A 20,097-nucleotide genomic window follows, 5' to 3' on the forward strand; every position below is an offset into this window, starting at 1 on the left:
TGTATCTAGAACCTGCCGCCGATTTAATATAATTTAAATGGATGAGTTTAAAAATAGCTAAAAATTAACTATATAGACCAATACCACTTTTTGTACCAGGCTATAAACATATTTTTTTCTGCTGTAAATTTGGGCATTTTAACTTTGTGTGTCTATGGGATTGACTCCCTTTTGGAGCCTGTCCTTAGCCAACAATCGATGAATTGCAGTTTAAACCACTTCCATGTTAGTTTCAAGAGAGAGACCGGGAAGCTGCCACTTGATTTGAATACACTAAAGCACTGTGGAGATATAGCCTCGTGTCTGTTTTGGCATTCCACTTATTAAATTAATTTATGCATTATTCAAGAACGGTTTGACTAATCAATTTGAATTCCACAACTTTTTTGCCAGCATGGTTTGAAGACGATCTGAGCCAATTTTGGTAAAATCTGACAGAGCATCTAGGATGAGTTTGAAAAATTTATTTTTTGTATAATTGAAAATTGTGAAAAATCTTAACCCGTAGAAATTTGTCAGCTTGACTCAACATGAGCCAAGGAATCAGAGGGGAAAAAAAGTATTACGGTTACTAGCATAAACATGAGTCCAACTTTGAACTGTTGGTGGCGCTAGAGAGTTTAAGTTAGAGACTCCAAAACTTGCTATGGTTAATGCTAAATTTCATACCGTTCCCACAAGCAGTTCTATAGGCTGCCATGGACTCCCAAAGCGGAAGAAGACTAATAATAGGAATGCTAACGACTAAATGATTACAAGAGGTGCCTATGCACCTTTGGTGCTTGGCCCCTAATAAGAAAACTAACGGATGCAACAGGATGTGATGTAACACAAATGTAGTGTGTATGATCTAAATCAGATACACTGAATACACTACAAAAAAACATCATCTTGTGTAATTTGTGTTTTAAGTGTTTTTCTCTCTCTCTTAAACACCCCATGTGATGACACATTTAGAGAATATTCTTCACATCAAGCCACCAAAGTAAAAAGTAAGGGACAACCTAAATCAAAAACAGCTGCAGACCCCTGAATTAGGTGATTCATCGCACATTTAAATGCAGCTATCAACACCGAAACCTTGCAGTGTGTACGTGGTCATAGTGCACCAGGTCTGTTTTGCAACAATGATGTTGACTCAGAATGTCTGCCATGTATTTTTAGAGCAAGGGTTTGCATGACTGCTTTGTCATCTCACTTACCTCGTCCTTTTCCAGCAGAATGAGACGCACGACAGCGATGTTGATGGCATTTCCAATGCTGGTGTCCCGAAATAACCCTGCCACCTATAAAAGACAACATTCTCACATGTGGAATTGTAAATAATTCAAATATTATCTAAAATTTCATCGCGATTTGAGGCCAATCTAACATCACAACACTTCCACTGCAGTGATTTATACATTCTGGGTCATCAAAATCTTTGTTAAAATAACCAGTAATGGCAGTTTGTTTTGATGCCCCGGAATGGAGAGCATTTGGATGAAAGCTCTAGAAATGGATAGTGTATCTGTGACCGCTGTGTGCGGAGCCTTACGTTGCCTGTGATCTGGCCACTGACTAGAGGAAATGATAATAATAATGTTGTAGCGTTTTTAATGACTGGTATGGGGAGGATTTAGTGTGAAATAACCTCAGATAGCTTACTGTAGCTGCTGTTTTCAACAAGCCTGAGGACAGATCACACAATGACAGATTTTTAGGAACGATGACAGCCGAGTTAATCGCAGATCTTTACAGGGCCTTAGATGAAAGACAGGGAAGAGCCCACCTAAATAGGCTCAAGGAATTGCTATGCAGACAAGCAACCAAAATAAGTCAGAAAGAATGCAAAAACACTTGATATGATTGACATACTGATACTGAACTAAGGAGTTTAGCACAAACAGATTTTCTGTTGGCAAGATGCTAGAAGTTCTACTTTCATATCAAAGCTCTCCTTGAGGTAAATGTGATGAGGCATTTTCTATGCTTCTGTGGTGCTCATTACAAAATGTTCCAGTGCATTAATGAGGCACCTTTGAAGCCGTTCTGTCTTTTTGAGGTGAAGCAACTTCTGCTGACATTAATCTGATCTTGGATGAGTCTATGGCACACTCAAAAATCTGGTTAACTTTATTATAATGCCTTGATTTATTAGAACGCAGGTACTTCTGTTACAGTTCTCTGCAGTGATCAAGCTTAAATGGAATATTCTGGCAAATATATTTATCAAGGTTGGAGATGTAAAGCAAATGTATAAATAACTTGGGATCATTATTCATTGCAATTAATTAGTGAATTTCTGGGCATAACTGATACTTAATTCAACTAGATACATCAATGAAAGCTAATATTGTGGCTTGTTATGCAGAAGCGTGCTTTTACTTTTTAAACAATCTGGCTAACAATTTTTGCCTGAAAGATTAAAAAACAAAACAAAACATAAAATCTTTTAGGATTTACATATAATAAGAAACCCAAGCCATATCTAGTAAGTAGAATATCATAGGGGGTGGGAGCTTTTAACTTGGATCAGTAAAAACCCATCTAGTAACCACCCTGAGTACCCTAGCACCCAATTAGGAATCGCTTCCCAACCACCAGAACACCCAAGCAATAGCATAGTAATGTAGTAACAACCACTCAGAATATCTTAGGAATTGCATAACAAAGCCTATTATGTTCAGAAAGTGTAAACCTCTAGTTGTAATTCTGTAGTTGTCATTGTAATGACATATTTGGTAAATGCATTATGAACACATATCAGCAGTGGTGCAGTATGTTTGCTGGAGAGAGGATTTCAGGAGCCCAATGGTGCATGATTCTTTAACTGCAAACAAGAGGATATAGTGGTTATATGATGTTAATAGAGTACACTGTGCTTGCCTACTTTTATCATTTTTTTTTTTATTTTTTTGAAAAATCACTTCAAATTAACATGTTGGACCACTTCCTACCAATATTTCCCATGAGAATATCAAAAATAGATCAAAGAACTTGAATCTGCGAAGCAAAATCTTTCACCCTCGCATGAAATATCCATTCACATTGGGTGAATTGACTAGATTTCACCCAAGAAAATTAGCAGAGCAATGGTAAATGTGAACACACTTTGTAGGAACAGAATGTTCCTTCCTATGTCAGCATTAGACACCAAGGTAGCTTAATAGTTAAACAGGCTTTGTGTCTCCTTCATTTTTCCATCAGCCTCTTTTACTATAGCTGTACTCCTCATTTTGATAACTGGTTTTGAGTTTGTTTATTACTCTCTTTAGTCTGCTCAACAATACATAAAAACAAGTCAAATACTGCAGCAATGAGTCTACATCGCCAGACCTGCCAACTCATGTTTAAAGTAGCAGGACAGACCTACAAGAGAAGCTGCCCGGCAGGAAACTGAGGATAATGGAATGTTTCCCTTTCATAGAATGTTCTTCAATACTAACCAAGTGTTTGGAATGGAAAACTTTTTTCCCTGAAGGCTTTTCCATTCTTAAAAAACAGAAGCCAGACAAAGCAGAGTGTATTTTGGAAAATGTACCTAACAGGCTGGGTCAGTAACACGGTCAGCTGACTTGGATCCAGCTCAGGAGCAACTACCAGAATCAGTGCTGCCTAAAGGCACAGTGTAGCTATTTGAGGAGAAGAGAGTCAGCGGGGTGAAAGCTGAAGGGATGAAATGAGGACAGTTTGAAACAACACATCGGAGTTAAGAATGTGAAAAGGAAAATGCGGATTTGAAAATTTATGGAACTTATGGAAACTTATGAAAACTTTTTTCTTTGGTTGTTCCTGATGAGGTGGAGACTAAAAGGGAAAACAGCTAAAAAATTAAAAAACAAAAACTGCTAAAAGCATAAGCTGGATAAACAGTATGAACAACTATATTCACTGTATAAAACAGTATATGTAAGAAAATGTGTGTAGTGGCAGCTGCCATCACAATGCCAGGTGGTTGCTAGGATGTCTCAGGTTGTTGCTTAAAACCATCAAGTGAATGCTTTGATCATGGGATTATTTTCAACTACCTAATCATTTTCCAGATTAAATTCTTAAATCTGGTTTGAAAAGTAAAGTGTCACAGGATGAGACATATGCAGAAATTTAATACTTAAAGTTGCAGTACAGAAGATTATACTGAAAAAAACAATTACTGACAAGTACAGAAAAATGCAAACTATCATATTCATCTGTGCTAAAGAACTTGCATAATTACTAAAAAACAAATTCCTCCACGAGTAACTTGAGCTTTTTATATGGAAGCCTGTTTCGGGACAGAATATAAAATAAAAAAGGTAACTGCCACATTCTATTACAATTTAGACTTACAAACTCAGAATTGTGAGATAAGTCTCAATTACCCTTTTTGTTCCGTGGTGGAAAAAAAAACAGAATTGCGCAATGCAAACAAAAATTCTGATTTTTTTCTCACAGTTCCGAGTATACATCTGGTAATTCTAAAAAAAAAAAAAAAAAAAAAAAAAAAAAAAAAGTTGCATATATCTTTTTTGTTCTGTGGTGAAAAAAACAAAAAAACAAAACAAAAAAAAAACAGAATTGCATGATGTAAACCAGAATTCTGACATTTACATCTCTGTTTTTGAAGTCCAAATTGTGAGATAAAAGTCACAAGTACACAGGCTTTCCATAGTTTTCTCACAGTTCAGAGTATATATCTTGTAATTCTAAAAAAAAAAAGAAAAAATCTAAATTGTGAAGTAAAGAGTTGCAATTACAAAAGAACTGCGAAATGTAAACTCAGAATTCTGACTTTTTTCCTCGCAGTTCTGTGTTTACATCTCGTAATTCTAAAAAAACAAACTCTAAATTGTAAGATAAAAGGTCGCAATTATCTTTTTTGTTCAGTGGAGGAAACCAAAAAACGGAATTGTGCAATGTAGACCAGAATTCTGACTTTTTTTCCTCGCAGTTCCGAGTTTACATCTCGTAATTCTAAAAAAACAAACTCTAAATTGTAAGATAAAAGGTTGCAATTATCTTATTTGTTCAGTGGCGGAAACAAAAAAACTGAATTGTGCAATGTAGACCAGAATTCTGACTATTTTCTCGAAGTTCAGAGTTTACATATCATAGTCCAAATTGTAAGATAAAAGTTGCAAGTACATTTGTCAAATTTCTGTGCAAAAAACAGGCTTCCACAGTTTTAAAGGGCCAAATATTTTGTACAGGGGCAGCTCTTCCAAAAATTGAAATTAACTGAATCACCTTAATGTCATTCCAAACCAATATGACTTTCTTTCATTTGTGGAACAAAAAAGAAGCGATTTTGCATTAGTTTTACTGTTTTTGTTCGGACAGTAAAACTCAACAGGGTCCAAAACAACAGGTAACCCCACTGACTTTCAGTCTATGAATAAAAAATATGCATACAGGTGTGGAATGACATAAGGGTTAGTAAATGATGACAGGACAGTTATCTCAAGAGGAATAGAGCTGCTTGGGTTAGAAAACACCATAAATTATTTGTAGATCATTTATTTACTCACAATATTCATGACAGAAAGCACATAGCTCACAACTCCTTTGCTCCCATGGTACTCCACCATTTTAGGATCAGCCACTACCAGAGTCTCTACCCACTTCTCAGTGCTTATGGAGCGCTGTCTAATCCGTCTGCGATGTTGACGTCTCTCCCAGCGCTCTCTTTGCCTCTCCACCTGCTTTTCCCCTTCTAAAGGATCTAAAGACGATTCAAAATGACCTTGGATCATATGTGAATGATGTGCTTTAATCATGAAAGACATCTGTTCATAAATTATTTAGCCCATTGAATCCTACACCCTAAACTCTTACCTCTGACCCCACAGGTCGCGTTAGCTGTGTGCTCACCAAACAGAGGCTGCACCAACTGGTGTTCTGATTGGACAGCATGTCGCTTGTAGATTGCGTGAGCCTGTGGGGCCGACTCTTCTCGTGCCGTCTCCAGTGGACTAATAAAGAATTCCTCCTCTGAAAGCTTGAACAGCCCTGTCTAGAAAGAACACAAGGTCAAAGTAACATGACATAAAATTAAACAGCATATAGCCATGCGATTCACATTCATGATGTTTTATTAACAAGGTTCGGGAGGAGTGCGTCAGATACCTAGCCTAATTACCACAAGAGGAGTTCACTCAAGTTAATCAACGCTACAATTTAAGTACAGCTGAACTTGCCTCTATCCATCTGATGGTTTATCAGCATCCCACCACCACCCCATCTCCTCACTCCTCACACGAGTTCTCACTACACCTAGGGGGGTTCTCTGGGTTCGGGCCATTCCCGAGCTCGGAGCCCTTCCCCGGACAGCACGCCAAATATGCATTACTATACTCCGGCTAATTATATGTAAGCGTGAACTCATGAAACTGTCAGTATGTTTTACCACAGGGCACCTACTACTAATTATTGCAACACCTAAATATTAAACAGATTTTTATTCAGAATGGTACAAGTTTAACAAAAACATTGTGTATCATTTACCATCAAAGGGTCAGAGATCGACTACTCCAAGGAAAAATCATTAAAAATAAAATTTTCAAAGTCAAACATCATGAATTATTAATTCATAAATACTATATTATTTTAGGGGGTGAGACACTATATTCAATTTTATAACATGAAGCAAAAAAAGTCAAATTTCTGAGGTTTTCAGAAGACTTCCTGACCTTGTGAAAAAATGTTTTACTCTGCACGTGTTTGTATGTTAGGTGAACACGACTTAGCAGACAAAAGTTTTTTTTTTAAGCAGAGAAGCATTATGCCAAATTGATTATAGTTTTGTTTTTGTTTTTAAAAAAATGTAATTCTTTTAAAGAGTTTTTTTTTTTCTTCATCATTAGGAAAGTTGCATAACCTTGCAACTTTTTTTTTTTTTTACTTTATGCAACATCCACCCTCCCACCCCTCAAGGCCATCAAATTTAGCAGGGATGCCAGGAGCATGTCCCATCAATATCCAGCAACTAATGAATTTTCCCTTGCAATAATTTTGATAAAACAATTCAAATATATATTTATATATGTGACCCTGGATCACAAAACTTGAGATTTATACATCATCTGAAAGACACTGATGTATGATTTGTTAGAATAGGACAATATTTGGCTGAGATACAACTATTTAAAAATCTGGAATCTGAGGGTGTAAAAAAAATCTAAATACTGAGAAAATCGCCCTTAAAGTTGTCCAAATAAAGTTATTAGCAATGCATATTACTAATCAAAAATTAAGTTCTGATTTAATTACGGGATGAAATTTGCAAAGTATCTTCATGGAACATGATCTTTATTTAATATCCTAATGATATTTGGCATAAAAGAAAATGTGATCATTTTGACCCATACAATGTATTTTTGGCTACTGTTACAAATATACCCACGCTACTTAAAACTTTTTTGTGGTCCATGGTAACATATATGGTCCGTCAGTGTCTTGTGGGTTTTACTTTTATTTTTTAATTAACCTTTGTTTAACCAGGATTGTCTCAGGATTATCTGTCCTAGATCTAATTCTCTTCTCTTGACCCCCCCTAAATAAGACTTGATATAAGGCTAATAAGACTTGGCAGCACCTGAGAAGTTAAAGTAAATATGCTGGAAAACCCTGCTTATTACAGGGAATGTATTTATTGCATGAACAGAGCAAGAACATAACATAAGTGTATAAACTGCACATCTCTGCAATCACCTTTCCTAATAAAGTGCTAGTTAGCAAGTTTAGCGGCTAAACATGCTAAATGCGGCTAAAGTAAACAATCTCTCAAGAGAGGGTCAGGGTGAGCAGAGCTCGTTTGCATTTAAAGGAACAATCCCTCAGAATGGGATGATTTTTGCAGAGCTCATTTTGACAAGGTAAAAAGGGTGTTGTTTTACACTACCACTGGGAATTTTAACCAAAGTATATTACAGACTTTTCATTAAGACCCTAAAGAATCATATCACCTTGTGGAAAATGGGCATCCGATGACCCCTTTAATATGACAATTAAAAACCACAGCCTGATGAAAATGCGGGACATTTTCTTAACATGTGCCGTGTGGGACAAGGGGTGAAAATGCTGTGCGGTACAATTCAGAGTGGCACCGGCTGTCACCATAGTTGGGGTTTTACTACTTCCTCACTAATGTCAAAATCAAACCCATGCCCACACCCATGAATTTAACCCAGAAATTACATACTTATTATACAAGAAATAAGTTTATGTGTTTTATAATAAATACATTCTCTAATAAATAAATTGACTATGACAAAAAAACGTGTTATGCCAATGACCCTAAAGGCTGGAATACACCAAACAATTTTTTTTACTTATCTGGAAAAGTTAACGCTAGTTGCTGAAAGTCAGAGCCAGTCTGCAGATTTGAGTTGACAAATTTCATAGAAAATCGTATGGTGTAGGATGGACACATTTTAAAATTCAGACTATGATTCCATCCAGTCGGAGGATATCAGATATGTTTAATATTTTGAGCCGATTTTAGAACACATATTGTTTTCATTTGTCATATTCCTCCTAGCAACACGGTGCACATTTCTGTTTCTACGTGTGTTTGCTGTGCTCAGAACAACAAAGTCTGGTAGTATATGATGGCCAGTTTTTTGTGACTATTAGTGTTTGTAAAATCTGTTCAGATTTTAAAAGTCGTGTAGTATATTCCAGGCTTAAAACAGTTTGTATTACAGGGACCACCTGTATCAACATCCTTTGTCTGGCTTGAAACAATGCTTCTTGTAAACAATCATAACCTGAACCCTTACTCTAACCTCTAACCCTAACCTATTCCCAAAGCTGTCATCATGGGAGACTTTTGGGAATGTTACCCAAGTTCTGTTATGAAGGGGTCACTAAGGCCCTCTACGGTAGCCTACAGATTAGACATTGGGAATCCACCAAAAAATAAATAAATATATACAAAATGCCACAAGCTTTGTGAATTAAAGCAAATTCCTTTTTACCCCTAAATATATGGTAAATTACAGCATAAGTAGACAAGAATGTTGTTCACTGTCAAGATATATTTTCATGTTTCTAACAATTCTACATAGGAATAAAATCCAAACATTTTTATAAACTCACCAGGCCATTGCAAGTGCTCAAAGCTGCTTGCCCCTTCTTCAATGTACTGCTCCAGACATCTCCCAGGAAGTAGCAGAGAGAGTGGCCATGGCTATGTAATGTAGATCCTTGCAGACCACCGTGTCTCCACTCTGTGAGGAATCCAGGGGATAGTAGATGAGGGTTTAGGGTGAGGTTAAAGTGCAGGTCTTGACCACCATACTGCAGATGGTAAAAAACCTGGGCCAGGCTCTCTTTGTTTGTTGCTGTCTCCCTCCTTTGAACTCGACTCACACGGTGAGACACACGATTGGACAAAAAATGTCCTGATGAATCCAATCTGACAGGATGAACAACTTCGTAGTTGGGAAGTCCATCAGGAGAACTATCTACAAAAATAACAAGAAGGGGAATAGTTAAATAGTTTAGCATTACAACACAAAACAGGTGAAATCACACACACTTGAACTGAGCCAAACAACAACCTGGGAAGGGTTGCATCTGTCATTCCAGAGACCAGATGTAAAGTTCACACATTTAGCTTGTAACTACTTAACTATCATTTTGGCTACCTCAAGTTGATCAGTAAGCTTTCTGTAAAGTAATTATTAGTTATAACATGACCTTTATTAATCCAACAAGCAGAATTCAACTTATTGTGCCTTACAAAATTGTCAGTGGTAACAAATAACAATGAAATAAAATAACTAGCAAACAAATCACCTTTAAAAATGGTATGTAAATTAATAACTGCCAGTAAATAAATACTAATGCATCATCTTACATTTTTTTAGTTGTTTTTCCTCCTCTTTCTGCATTTCTCTGCATGCACAAATGACATACACAGAAAAGTGCACTGTTTAAATCGGTATTGTGCTTAAGAGCTCCGAACAACTCAGCTATTTACATAATGTTCTCTCAAATATAAATGAATTAAAGGATTAATGTCTGTCAGGCAAGACATGTACTCATTATTCCAGCCATTACTGCTGTTTGGAGGCTTCTGTAAATATTTAGTTATACATAGGGTTATGTTTCAGCTAAGTTTAATGATGCAAAAGCTCAAATATTTAGTAGTGAATAAACTTAGTGCCTATTTACATCTAGGCTTACAGCTAGTGTAACAGCCTTAGAATATCACACAGATGGATGGATTCTTTTGGCTTAATCTAGCAAGCAAACATCAAGTAACCACCCAGATCATGCTAGCAACTTAGCATAATAGCTAACAACCACTCTGAACATCTTACAAATCAGAAAGCAACACTCTGGTAACCACTCTGCAAGGGTCTGGAAATCTCCAAAGATTTGACTAAATGCACTGATTTTGGGGAGATTGTGTGACGGTGTGATTGCAATTTTGCAGTCTGAACATTGTAACCTTTCTGCTCTTTATTTTTGTGCTTGCATACATTTTAATATGCAGATCATTTAAATCCCCATGACTTGCAAAGCAACTGAATTGTACATTGAATAATTCATGAAACAAATCTATGAATTATCATAACAGTAAGATAAAGTATGTGATTCTATTCAAACAACAAACCAGACTTGCAGAGAGATTTATAGCAATTATGTGGTAGAGTAAATAATAAAATAACTTCTCAGGTCTGCATTCTCCATATTCCAATACTCCCCTAGAGGCTCTGTAGTACAAACATTTGAACAGTCTTTATTATGTGACTTCAGTCTGTTCATTGGCAGCCCTGTTGCTTTGACCTACATGATTGTGGAAGCAGAGGGAAACAGCATTACGAGTAGTGTTCGCCAAGAAATGGGATATGGAGTGGGGGATGTAGGCCTATATGCCATCAGGGCAAACATTAGTCAAGAGCACACAAAAGCCAAAGAAAGTGGTGTGACTGATATTTAGAAACAATTCACATTATCCTTTTTAAATTACACTTTATATATATTTATTCACAACTGCACTAAAAATTACATTGAAAATATTTATTACAGGCAGTTCTAAGTTTTATTGTTGTTTATTATTATCATCCAGTAGCTTCACACTGCAGCAATGGATACTGCAATCTGAACTGTGACCCAAATTTGAATTTTCATAACCTAAACAAGCAAGATGAATTCATAGTTTACTGAGTGCCAGTAGAAAAACGAAACAATGTGTACCATGTATACAATCACAAATCATGGCCTAAATAAACAGTTCAAAAATAAACCTGGGAACAGGACGAAGCTAGAGTAATACTTGGTAGAGCATAAAGTCATACACTGGGACAATATTTCAGTTCCACTTATTGCAGGTTGACAGTGTCAGAAGTAATATTGTCCCCAAAGTATTTGGGAACATAAACACGCTACAAGTGCATGAATGTCAGCGCATTCGTTGACAAGTATGATATAAGTCGTATCTGTAGACATATTCTAGGTATTTTAACTGCTTTACTTTTCAGGGCCATTTTTACGATTACTGGTTCTGCATTGATTTTTAGTGGATGTATCTAGTCAGTTCCTCAAGAGAATAACCACAGGTGTATTTCATCACATTAACTCTTCAGTATGTTTCACTCCACCTAACGTTTCACACCCACAAAGTGTCATAATACTTTTTGTCATTATGAACAGAAAATATGCAGCTTTAAATTTAGAGACAAGCAAAATTCTCGTTATGAAACATTTTGCTTGCAATGTGTGCTTTCGCTACATTTTTGTAAAATAAAAGCCACTTTTTAAAAATAAACACGTGCCCAAAATATTTTAGAGCCACTGTATACAAACGTCATTGTACGCACACACGCACATCATCTGACAGAAAAAATGCTAAAAATCACAGCGTGGGACTATAATGAGACACAAGCTCAACCCACTCACCTGTGTCTTGATTATATCCGCTAGCTGTTGTGCTCTCAATCATGGACAGAAGCCCAGCTGTTATCACAAAACAGAGAGAGAAACTTGCTGGTCCCAAAACTTTATTGCCGCAGTCCAGCTGAACCATCATGTCAAACTGCACAGAGGAGAAGACAGATCACTCCTGGTACATCTACAGTCCATTTAAATGGTGATAGTTTGAATAGTAACTTCTGCCTCAGCCTTATGCATCGGTAGTTTGGACCCATCACACAAAAGAACGCTACTGCATTTATTAAGCCAGAGATCTGCAATGCTCATCAGTCCGAGACAAATCATGTAGCATGATAAAGTCTGTGAATCCGGTGCATGGGCGATTTTGGGCTCCGTTAATTCATCTGGGACGACTGCAGTTACTGATGCCGCACACAGAAGAACAGCGAACTGTGTTTCAGTAAACTTTGCAAAAGTTCCGCCCTCTCAGTCCTTTCTAGTAGGAGGACCCTGTCTTTGTGTTCAATGTGTCGGACTGAACCCATTCTAGTCCTTTGTCTAGTGCTTTCCTTGTTTATAATCAAATGACTCATCTCTTAATTTAAACACTTCCGTTTGTAAAAAAAACAAACACCGGACGCCTTCATGAGCTCAGTTTGTGCAGTTTTAAATATGATCACACTAGTCGGTCTTTGGCTGTAGCGTCTGTCTCACGTCACCAGCGTTTATTCCTTTGTTACTGCAGCTACAAACTCGGTCTGCATTCTGTTGAGTTCCTTTTAGTTCCGGGTAGCTGTTTTTAAATGCATGAACGCATAATGAAGTATCTATGTTGATGCTTTCAATAATAATGGCAATAATAATCAATTTGTTGTATAATGCAGTGTGTCATATAACAAGCCATATATACCCTTTAACATATACAGTAGCTTCATAATCCTTATCATCATCATTATTACCTATTATCATAAGTTTATTTTCACTTGGACATGGAGGTAACATTAAGGTAGCTAAATGATGACAGAATTTTCATTTTTGGGTGAATTATCTATTTGTCCACCCATTGTCCACCTGTCCCACCTTTGTCCACTCTACCTGACATTCCTTCCATAAACTGAAAGGCTGAAAACTGAAAATGCTAGCTGATTTTTAATGGAGTAACTGAGCTGCTGATATATCTGAGTGTCCATCAAGTGCCCCCTCTGGTGGACAGAGCAGTAAGGAAAGATATTTCATTTCAATTTATGAAGTCATTCCCATTTAGCATTGTAAATTGTAGAAGCTCAAGTTGATATATGATAAGATGATATTTGATAAAGCTTTATTGTCTCTACGAGTAGTATGATCTAACAGGAACTAAAAAAGCAAACATTAACATTAACAAACTACAGCAACAACAAAAAAATCCATGAACATAAAACTGAATTATACTACCATTTAACATTTATTTTAAATAACTATGGCTAATAAATGTAATTACACACTGCTACAGTCACTGTAGATATGTGGGCTACATATACAACTCTTGAAATATTCTATAATTGCTGTTACATTTGTTATCCGTTTGGTTACCTGTTATTATTCGTCTTTTGCGCACTCCTTTTTCGAATCTTGTGTTATGTGGTCATCCTCCCTTAAATTTGTTCATTTGCGTTACCATGAAATGACGTCAAGTGTACGGCTGTAAGTCAGTCAGCGGTGTCATCCAGTGTGCGCACTTCGCAGGCGGGCGCTCACCGCGCGCTTCTGCATAAAACGCTGGCTGTCAGGTGCACTGCGCGTTCAAAACGCGTCGCTCACACCTGTGGGAACCCATAGCTATCTAAAACCGTTTGTTTTCTGTGTGAAACAATGTCAGACTAACTGACATGCGATCAGTAGACAGCCTTATCCACCAGGCACCTGTTGGAGAGTTTCTTTCAGAAACAATGGGTGACATTCTCAACCAAAGTGGATGGGGAACTTTGAACAGAAGTTTAACGGATCAGCACAAGTTCAGCAGTCTAGAAGACATCGATGTGACTGCTGACGGCAGCCTCGTCCTGAGGATTATGATCTCAGTGGTTTATTCCGCGGTGTGCGCCGTGGGTTTGGTCGGAAATCTTCTGGTATTTTTCCTTATGAAGATAAGAAAAGGTCGAAAGAAATCAATCATTAATTTCTTTGTCATCAATTTAGCTGTCACCGACTTTCAGTTTGTTCTGACAATGCCTTTCTGGGCAGTAGATACGGCGTTGGATTTCAGCTGGCCGTTTGGCAACGCCATGTGCAAGATCATTTTATCAGTCACTGTGATGAATATGTACGCCAGCGTCTTTTTTCTGACCGCAATGAGCATTACGCGCTACTGGTCCGTCGCATCTGCTTTAAAGATCCCTTCTCGAAAGAAGTCCGTGTCTGTGAAGTGGGTCTGTGCAGTATTGTGGATCCTGGCGACTGTGGCGACAGCTCCAACTTCCATTTTCTCCACCGTGACAGTTGTGGCAGGTGAAAAACTCTGTCTCCTCAAGTTTCCAGATGGCCATGATTGGCTCGCTCTGTATCACCTTCAGAAAATTGTCATTGCGTTTATCTTGCCCATGTTTATTCTCTCGGTTTGTTATTTATTGCTTTTGAGGTTTGTCCGAAAGAGGGGCATTAACACCCGTCAAAGGAGACGATCTAAAGTAGCAAAGTCTGTAACGGTGGTGGTCCTCTCTTTTTTTATTTGCTGGATGCCAAACCATGCGATCACCCTCTGGGGCGTTCTGGTGAAATTGAACGCGGTGCACTGGGACAAAACATACTACATGGTGCATACTTATGTTTTCCCCGTGACTGTTTGTCTTGCTCATACAAATAGTTGTTTAAATCCAGTTTTGTATTGTCTAATGCGACGGGAGTTTAGAAAAATGTTACATAGTTTCTTTTGGCGCATCTCTTCGCCTGTTATTTCGAAGGCTGGAAAACTACATGGATACAGTGCAGGCAGCAATCAAAACCTGGATGACGCACATACTGGAATTCATTTAAACGTGATTGACGCACAATGCGGCCAACAATCCAGACAATCGACTGACAACATTCATAGGACTTCAGACAGGTTCTGTTAACTAATTATACAGTGAACTTATTTTTTTCCTGATTAACCAAAGGGTTACTGTGATTTAAACAATGACGAATGACTGAGGTTGTTGTCTGTGACTTGAACAGTATTGTTGGCCAATATATATACTGAATGTCCAAGTTAGACCTAATGGCTAAAAAAGAAAAGGAAAATACATATGTATATTAAATATAGGCCATGTACATTTTGTCCTGCATTTAAACAACTATTTGCCCTGCTATATTTAATTTATTTTCATATTTTGTTCTTTGTCACTTTTTGTGTGATAGTGAATTCATCATATGTATCATTGAAATTAAAATAGTCTGAGGACTAAATTTATGCTTGCAAAGCTGTATTTACATTGTACATGATTTATAGTAATTTATTAATATGAACTGTATAATATTACATTTCAATACAATTCTTAAAGGGATACTCCACCTAAAATTAAAATTGTCAAAATGTACTCACCCTCGTATTGTTTCAAGCCTGTATGACTTACTTTCTTCTGCAGAACACAAAAGAAGATATTTCACAATATTAACATCTGTCTTCATCAGGAGACAGAGAGTGGTGCACATGTCGCCACAATCTAAATTGCATAAAACTGTGCGTGTGTGTCAAAAAAATGATACATAACAGATAAAAAGAATTATACCATGCAAAAGAACCATGCAAATATCTGGGCTGAAGATAAATCATTGAATTAAGCTTATTTGATAAAATGACAGCTGTGAAATAAAGTGTGTGAGATGCTTCGGGCTAAGCTGTATCAGTGGTTCAGCTAACAGTGACAGAAAGCTTTGCATCCAAGTGCAGGAAATACTATAGCATTATACGGTACTTTTTATTAAAAACCAGAAAAAATAAATATATTTGAATTTTAGGGTTTTCCCTACAAAAAAAGTATTAAAGAAGCTGCGAGGAGGAAGGTTGGAATGTTTAATAATCACGCCTTAGTTGGTTCAGGTAAATAAATTATCATTTTTTCTACAATGTAAGAAAAAAAAGCTGTTGAAAAATGGAAAAGGTACTGGTAATTTGGTAAACTGGTAAATTTAAGGTCATTATACATTAGGTTACAGACATTTCCATTAATCCTGAAACACATCACAATACAGTGCACAACTGATATTATCACAGGACGAAGTACATTTTATGGACCTTTTAGTGTATCAAGAATATAACATTTTGTAATGTTACAAATGACAAAAACAAAAATTGCATTAAAAATATTTTGAATAATAAACTTTTTCATGGCTGGTTTAAGGAAATCTTTAAGAAACTGCAATATTATGCAGCAAAATAAGACTAATAAGGCAAGGTAGGGTAACTGTATGTCTGCTCTAGTTTATAGACATTGTATTTGGCAGATGAATTTATCCAAAGTAACTTGTATTACAATCAAGATATACATTTTATCTGTTGGTGGATTTCCTGTTAATCAAACCTTGATGTCACTGGTGCCATGCTCTACTGTTTCAGCTACAAGAACACTATAGAGTTATGATGGGAGGATGGTTGTATACTTCAGAAACCATATGCCAGACTAGCAATTTCCACATGTATTATTAACTAAATCTGTTTCGCAAACAATTGCAGAGATATAAGTATAACACACTCTTCAAATGATTTTCTCTGCTGATAATCACACCTGCAAATTCAACCAATTAAAACATTCTGCAATTTGGATTCTTTGCTGCAAATAGAATATCTGCACAGCTATGAGTAGCATTGCCATCCTTTACAAAAATTAACTACAGTGTTACAATAGTAAAAGTGTAGTAACCATGTTTTTTGGGCGTATTGATTACCATTTGTAGAACCACAAATACCATATATATGTAACAAAATCATGGTTAATTTGTGGTTACCATAGTTTAACTATAGTAACCATGGTTCCCTATCAAATGGTCTCTCCCGCTGCATCAAGGAGGCTTATAGCGGAAACTCCTGTTAACACTGATACTAGAGCCAGATCATGTTCATGCAGCTGCACGAACAAATGGCACTTCAGCCTGCCAAGAGGGGTGGAGCCGACTGCTATGTAAGAATTTTCTCTTTCAGCATGAAAATCATCTCCTTTCTGGACTCTGAAGATATACCAGGACCTCGATGTGCCCTCTAGTCAGCACATGTCCATTCTTTTACTTCTACTGCTTCACTGACGAAGCTAAGGCTTATGGCAAGCTTCCTCCTCTGTAAGAGGTGGTCGCTGCGCACCTCTGTCCTCCATTGGCTCTAGAATTGAAAGCCCAAAGGAGGCTGACAGGGTTGCCTTCTGCGATTCCCCCATTTCCCCCATTGGATTATTCAGCTCTGCTGTAGATGGGTTTGCTGAGTGCTTCATGGTAGCACAGAAATCATCGCAGGCTACGTGTCACTTCTTGCCCAAGCATTCTAGCTCGGTGACATGTCGGAAGTGCCAGTGACCCCGCCCCAGAGTGACGTTAGACCCTGAACCGCAAAAGCTGTCCTGATCTCAACAAAGAGAGGAACAGGAGAGAGCCATGTCCCACCAAGGCCGGACTGCCCTCAAAGAAGTCTCGTCTCATAATTGTTCTCCATCCCCCCCGCTTCTGGGCATTGGAAAATCTGTTCAGGCTGGGCCCATCCTTCTTACTCAGTACGCACCCAAGCAAATTACCACTGTGATAGCGGACCCACATACTCAAAAGAGCGCTTCTCCTTTCCGTCCCAGGTGACTTTTGCCTCAAGGTGATCCACCGCTGTGTCAGAGCTGTGGCCCCTTGGAAGGCCCCTCGCCTGTTTCAGACAGGCATCCCTTTGGGGCTGACCTCCAGAAGGAACCTCCAGAAGCTCAAGCGAGTGGGCGCTTAACAAGCACTGTCAGTCAGCGCTTCATGGCATGAGTTTGGGCATAATGACTGTAGAGTCATCTTCAAACCAAGACTGCTCCGTGTCTGCGTGTGTGTGTGCTTGGATGGGTTAAATGCAGAGCACAAATTCTGAGTATGGGTCACCATACTTGGCCACATGTCCTTTCCTTCCTTTTGGGTTTTATTTGGAGTAAAACCATGTTAACTTCCTAAGGGATTTTGATTTCAGAAACATCACCTACTATGCGTTTGCCACTGGAACCCTTTTATGGTTGGAAGTTGGATATACTGGGCAAATTCCAGATGAAAGTGAACATCCATATGCCCTTATTCCTCTGAAAGGGATTTGAAGGGAGCAGGGTACTTATATGTTATAATGAAACAGTTTAGAAACACAATTGGCAAAGGCAGCAGTGAAAGCCAATGTAATTTCCTCATTATCTTCATCTGAAATTCTGTTTATCTGGTAACTCAAGCTCTCCTGCCATATCTAGCTTTAAAATGAATCACAAGGATGAGATACAATAAAATGACTTCTTTAAAGTGAGCATCGCAATAGTCCTTTGCTAACAGATTTGTGGAAAGGCTTTTCGGTTCCATACACGCCCGGTGCAAGTGCATCAGCTGGATGTGTGAAAGCTTTCTTCAGTTAAACAAAAGACAAGACAGGGGTGATTGTATTTGGCAACACAACTGAAATGTAAATGGTAAATGCATACCTTGAATCCAAGGGTCTGGAATATGATTTTCGCTTCAGGAGCCATAGCAATAACTAAATCAGCCTATACCATCTAAAAAACAGCACAAATTAGATCCTTTCTGTCCAGCAATACCCAGAGAAGCTTATTCATGCATTCATCACCAGCAGGGTTGATTAATAATGGTTTCTTACTGGGCTTCCCAAAAATACTATTAGACCATTTGAGCTCTTACAAAAATGCTGCAATAATGACCAAATTACCTTGCAGATATGCAAGAATATGAACAAATAGAGCTCTCATGGATGGGATCAAGCCATGTTTTCGTGACTTTATTGCAAATGTCACAAACCTCATTATGTGCATATTATACTGTATTTCTGGTTATTCTACAAACATTCACATACTATGCACAAAATTCATAATATAAACTGCAGAAAAGTAGTGCTAAGACCAAAGTAATGTTGCAGTTACAGCCACTATTGAACTTTGAACTCTCTTATGTCTTAGGCTCATTATTTTTTTCACTGGTTATTTGACGCTTTAATGCTTGATGGCATGAATGACTTCTTAATTCTGTTGTCTCTATTGTCGGTTCTTTCCGTGAATGATTTTCACAAATCCGCATGTCGACTTGTAAAATGTTATTTTCTTATGCTTATCACATTTTAACACAAATATTGCAATATCTAGTAGCAGTTTGGAAAGCCTGTTGTTTGTGAGCAAGCAGAAAGGCACAAGATCACTCTTACAAATGTTCACATTAAGTGTTACTGCTGGTTAAACCTTCCCAGCTTTACCCAGATAGTCAAATATCAAGAAATACAAGAAAACACATCTTTTCAAATTCTCTATTTGCGTTTCAAATTACTTTAATACATTAACATACATCCCACGCCCCCATCCCGTGTGTGAATTAGCCTACCTCTCTGAGTCTGTGGGTTAGTGATGGGTCGTTCTTGAACGATTCGTTCATTTTGAACGAAAAATGTGACTCGGGGCGAACGAGTCGTCTCGGGGAGTGATTTGTTCAGTCGCGCATGCGCAACATCCTATTAGGTTCTGTGCTGGAATTAGTTCACGAAAGTTTCGAGTCTTCGGGTTGTTAGAATCATTCGTTCACCTTATGGGGCTGTCACGTAAAGAACGAAGGACTCGAACCCGAAGACTCCAGAGATGAACTAATCAATTCTCCTTCTGGCTCAGACTGCATTGGTTAATCTTATGGGGCTGTCACGTGATGAACGAACGACTCGAACCCGAAAACTTAAGATAAGAGGTGAGCTAATCATAGACTAAAAACCCAGGTAAACAATGAATTAATCTTTTCCGTTTCTTACAGCATTATGGTTTTGTCTTGTTTGTAGTGTGATTAACGTTTGTGTAAGCAGTAAATGTGTTAGGGAAGTAACACGTAACATTTTAATTGTATTTTGCTAAAATGAACGAAATGACTCGGAAAAAGATTCATTCATTTTGCTGAACGAGACTCAAAGGTCCGAGTCGGTAAAATGATCCGAACTTCCCATACTGTGGGTCTCTCAAAAGTGTACGGCAGCAATGTCTCTACTAATAGTGAAACTTCAAGTTCATTTTTATGTAGTTTTTAAGTTGTTAAACTGTTACT

At 37.7% G+C, this 20,097-nt stretch overlaps 2 protein-coding genes across 3 annotated transcripts in view; one reads left to right on the forward strand and one right to left on the reverse strand.

The window, feature by feature from the left end:
- The window catches only part of LOC127168172 (A disintegrin and metalloproteinase with thrombospondin motifs 7), a 76,871-nt gene extending 63,398 nt beyond the window's left edge, over nucleotides 1-13,473 (reverse strand). The window contains exons 1-6 of one of the 2 annotated variants that reach the window (XM_051114768.1): nucleotides 13,417-13,473; nucleotides 11,872-12,007; nucleotides 9,061-9,428; nucleotides 5,797-5,974; nucleotides 5,490-5,683; nucleotides 1,203-1,286 (exon numbers count right to left, since the gene is read on the reverse strand). In XM_051114768.1, the coding sequence (XP_050970725.1) occupies nucleotides 1,203-1,286; nucleotides 5,490-5,683; nucleotides 5,797-5,974; nucleotides 9,061-9,428; nucleotides 11,872-12,001 (954 nt within the window). In that variant the 5' untranslated portion in view covers nucleotides 12,002-12,007; nucleotides 13,417-13,473. Of the gene's footprint in view, nucleotides 1-1,202; nucleotides 1,287-5,489; nucleotides 5,684-5,796; nucleotides 5,975-9,060; nucleotides 9,429-11,871; nucleotides 12,008-12,803; nucleotides 12,822-13,416 lie in introns of those variants that run through there. The other variant, XM_051114769.1, reaches the window with a different exon arrangement.
- A 141-nt stretch (nucleotides 13,474-13,614) lies between these two features.
- On the forward strand, nucleotides 13,615-15,340 carry rxfp3.3a2 (relaxin family peptide receptor 3.3a2). The gene has a single exon (XM_051114770.1). It carries the CDS (start codon nucleotides 13,713-13,715, stop codon nucleotides 14,934-14,936), a length of 1,224 nt encoding a protein of 407 aa, XP_050970727.1. The 5' UTR covers nucleotides 13,615-13,712; the 3' UTR covers nucleotides 14,937-15,340.
- The last annotated feature ends 4,757 nt before the right edge of the window (nucleotides 15,341-20,097 follow it).

The sequence above is a fragment of the Labeo rohita genome, chromosome 7 (genome assembly GCF_022985175.1).
Source record: "Labeo rohita strain BAU-BD-2019 chromosome 7, IGBB_LRoh.1.0, whole genome shotgun sequence".
Taxonomy (NCBI): domain Eukaryota; kingdom Metazoa; phylum Chordata; class Actinopteri; order Cypriniformes; family Cyprinidae; genus Labeo; species Labeo rohita.

Excerpts from the sequence above, each read along its gene's own strand:
- rxfp3.3a2 (XM_051114770.1), top strand. The coding sequence starts at position 13,713 with ATGCGATCAGTAGACAGCCTTATCCACCAGGCACCTGTTGGAGAGTTT.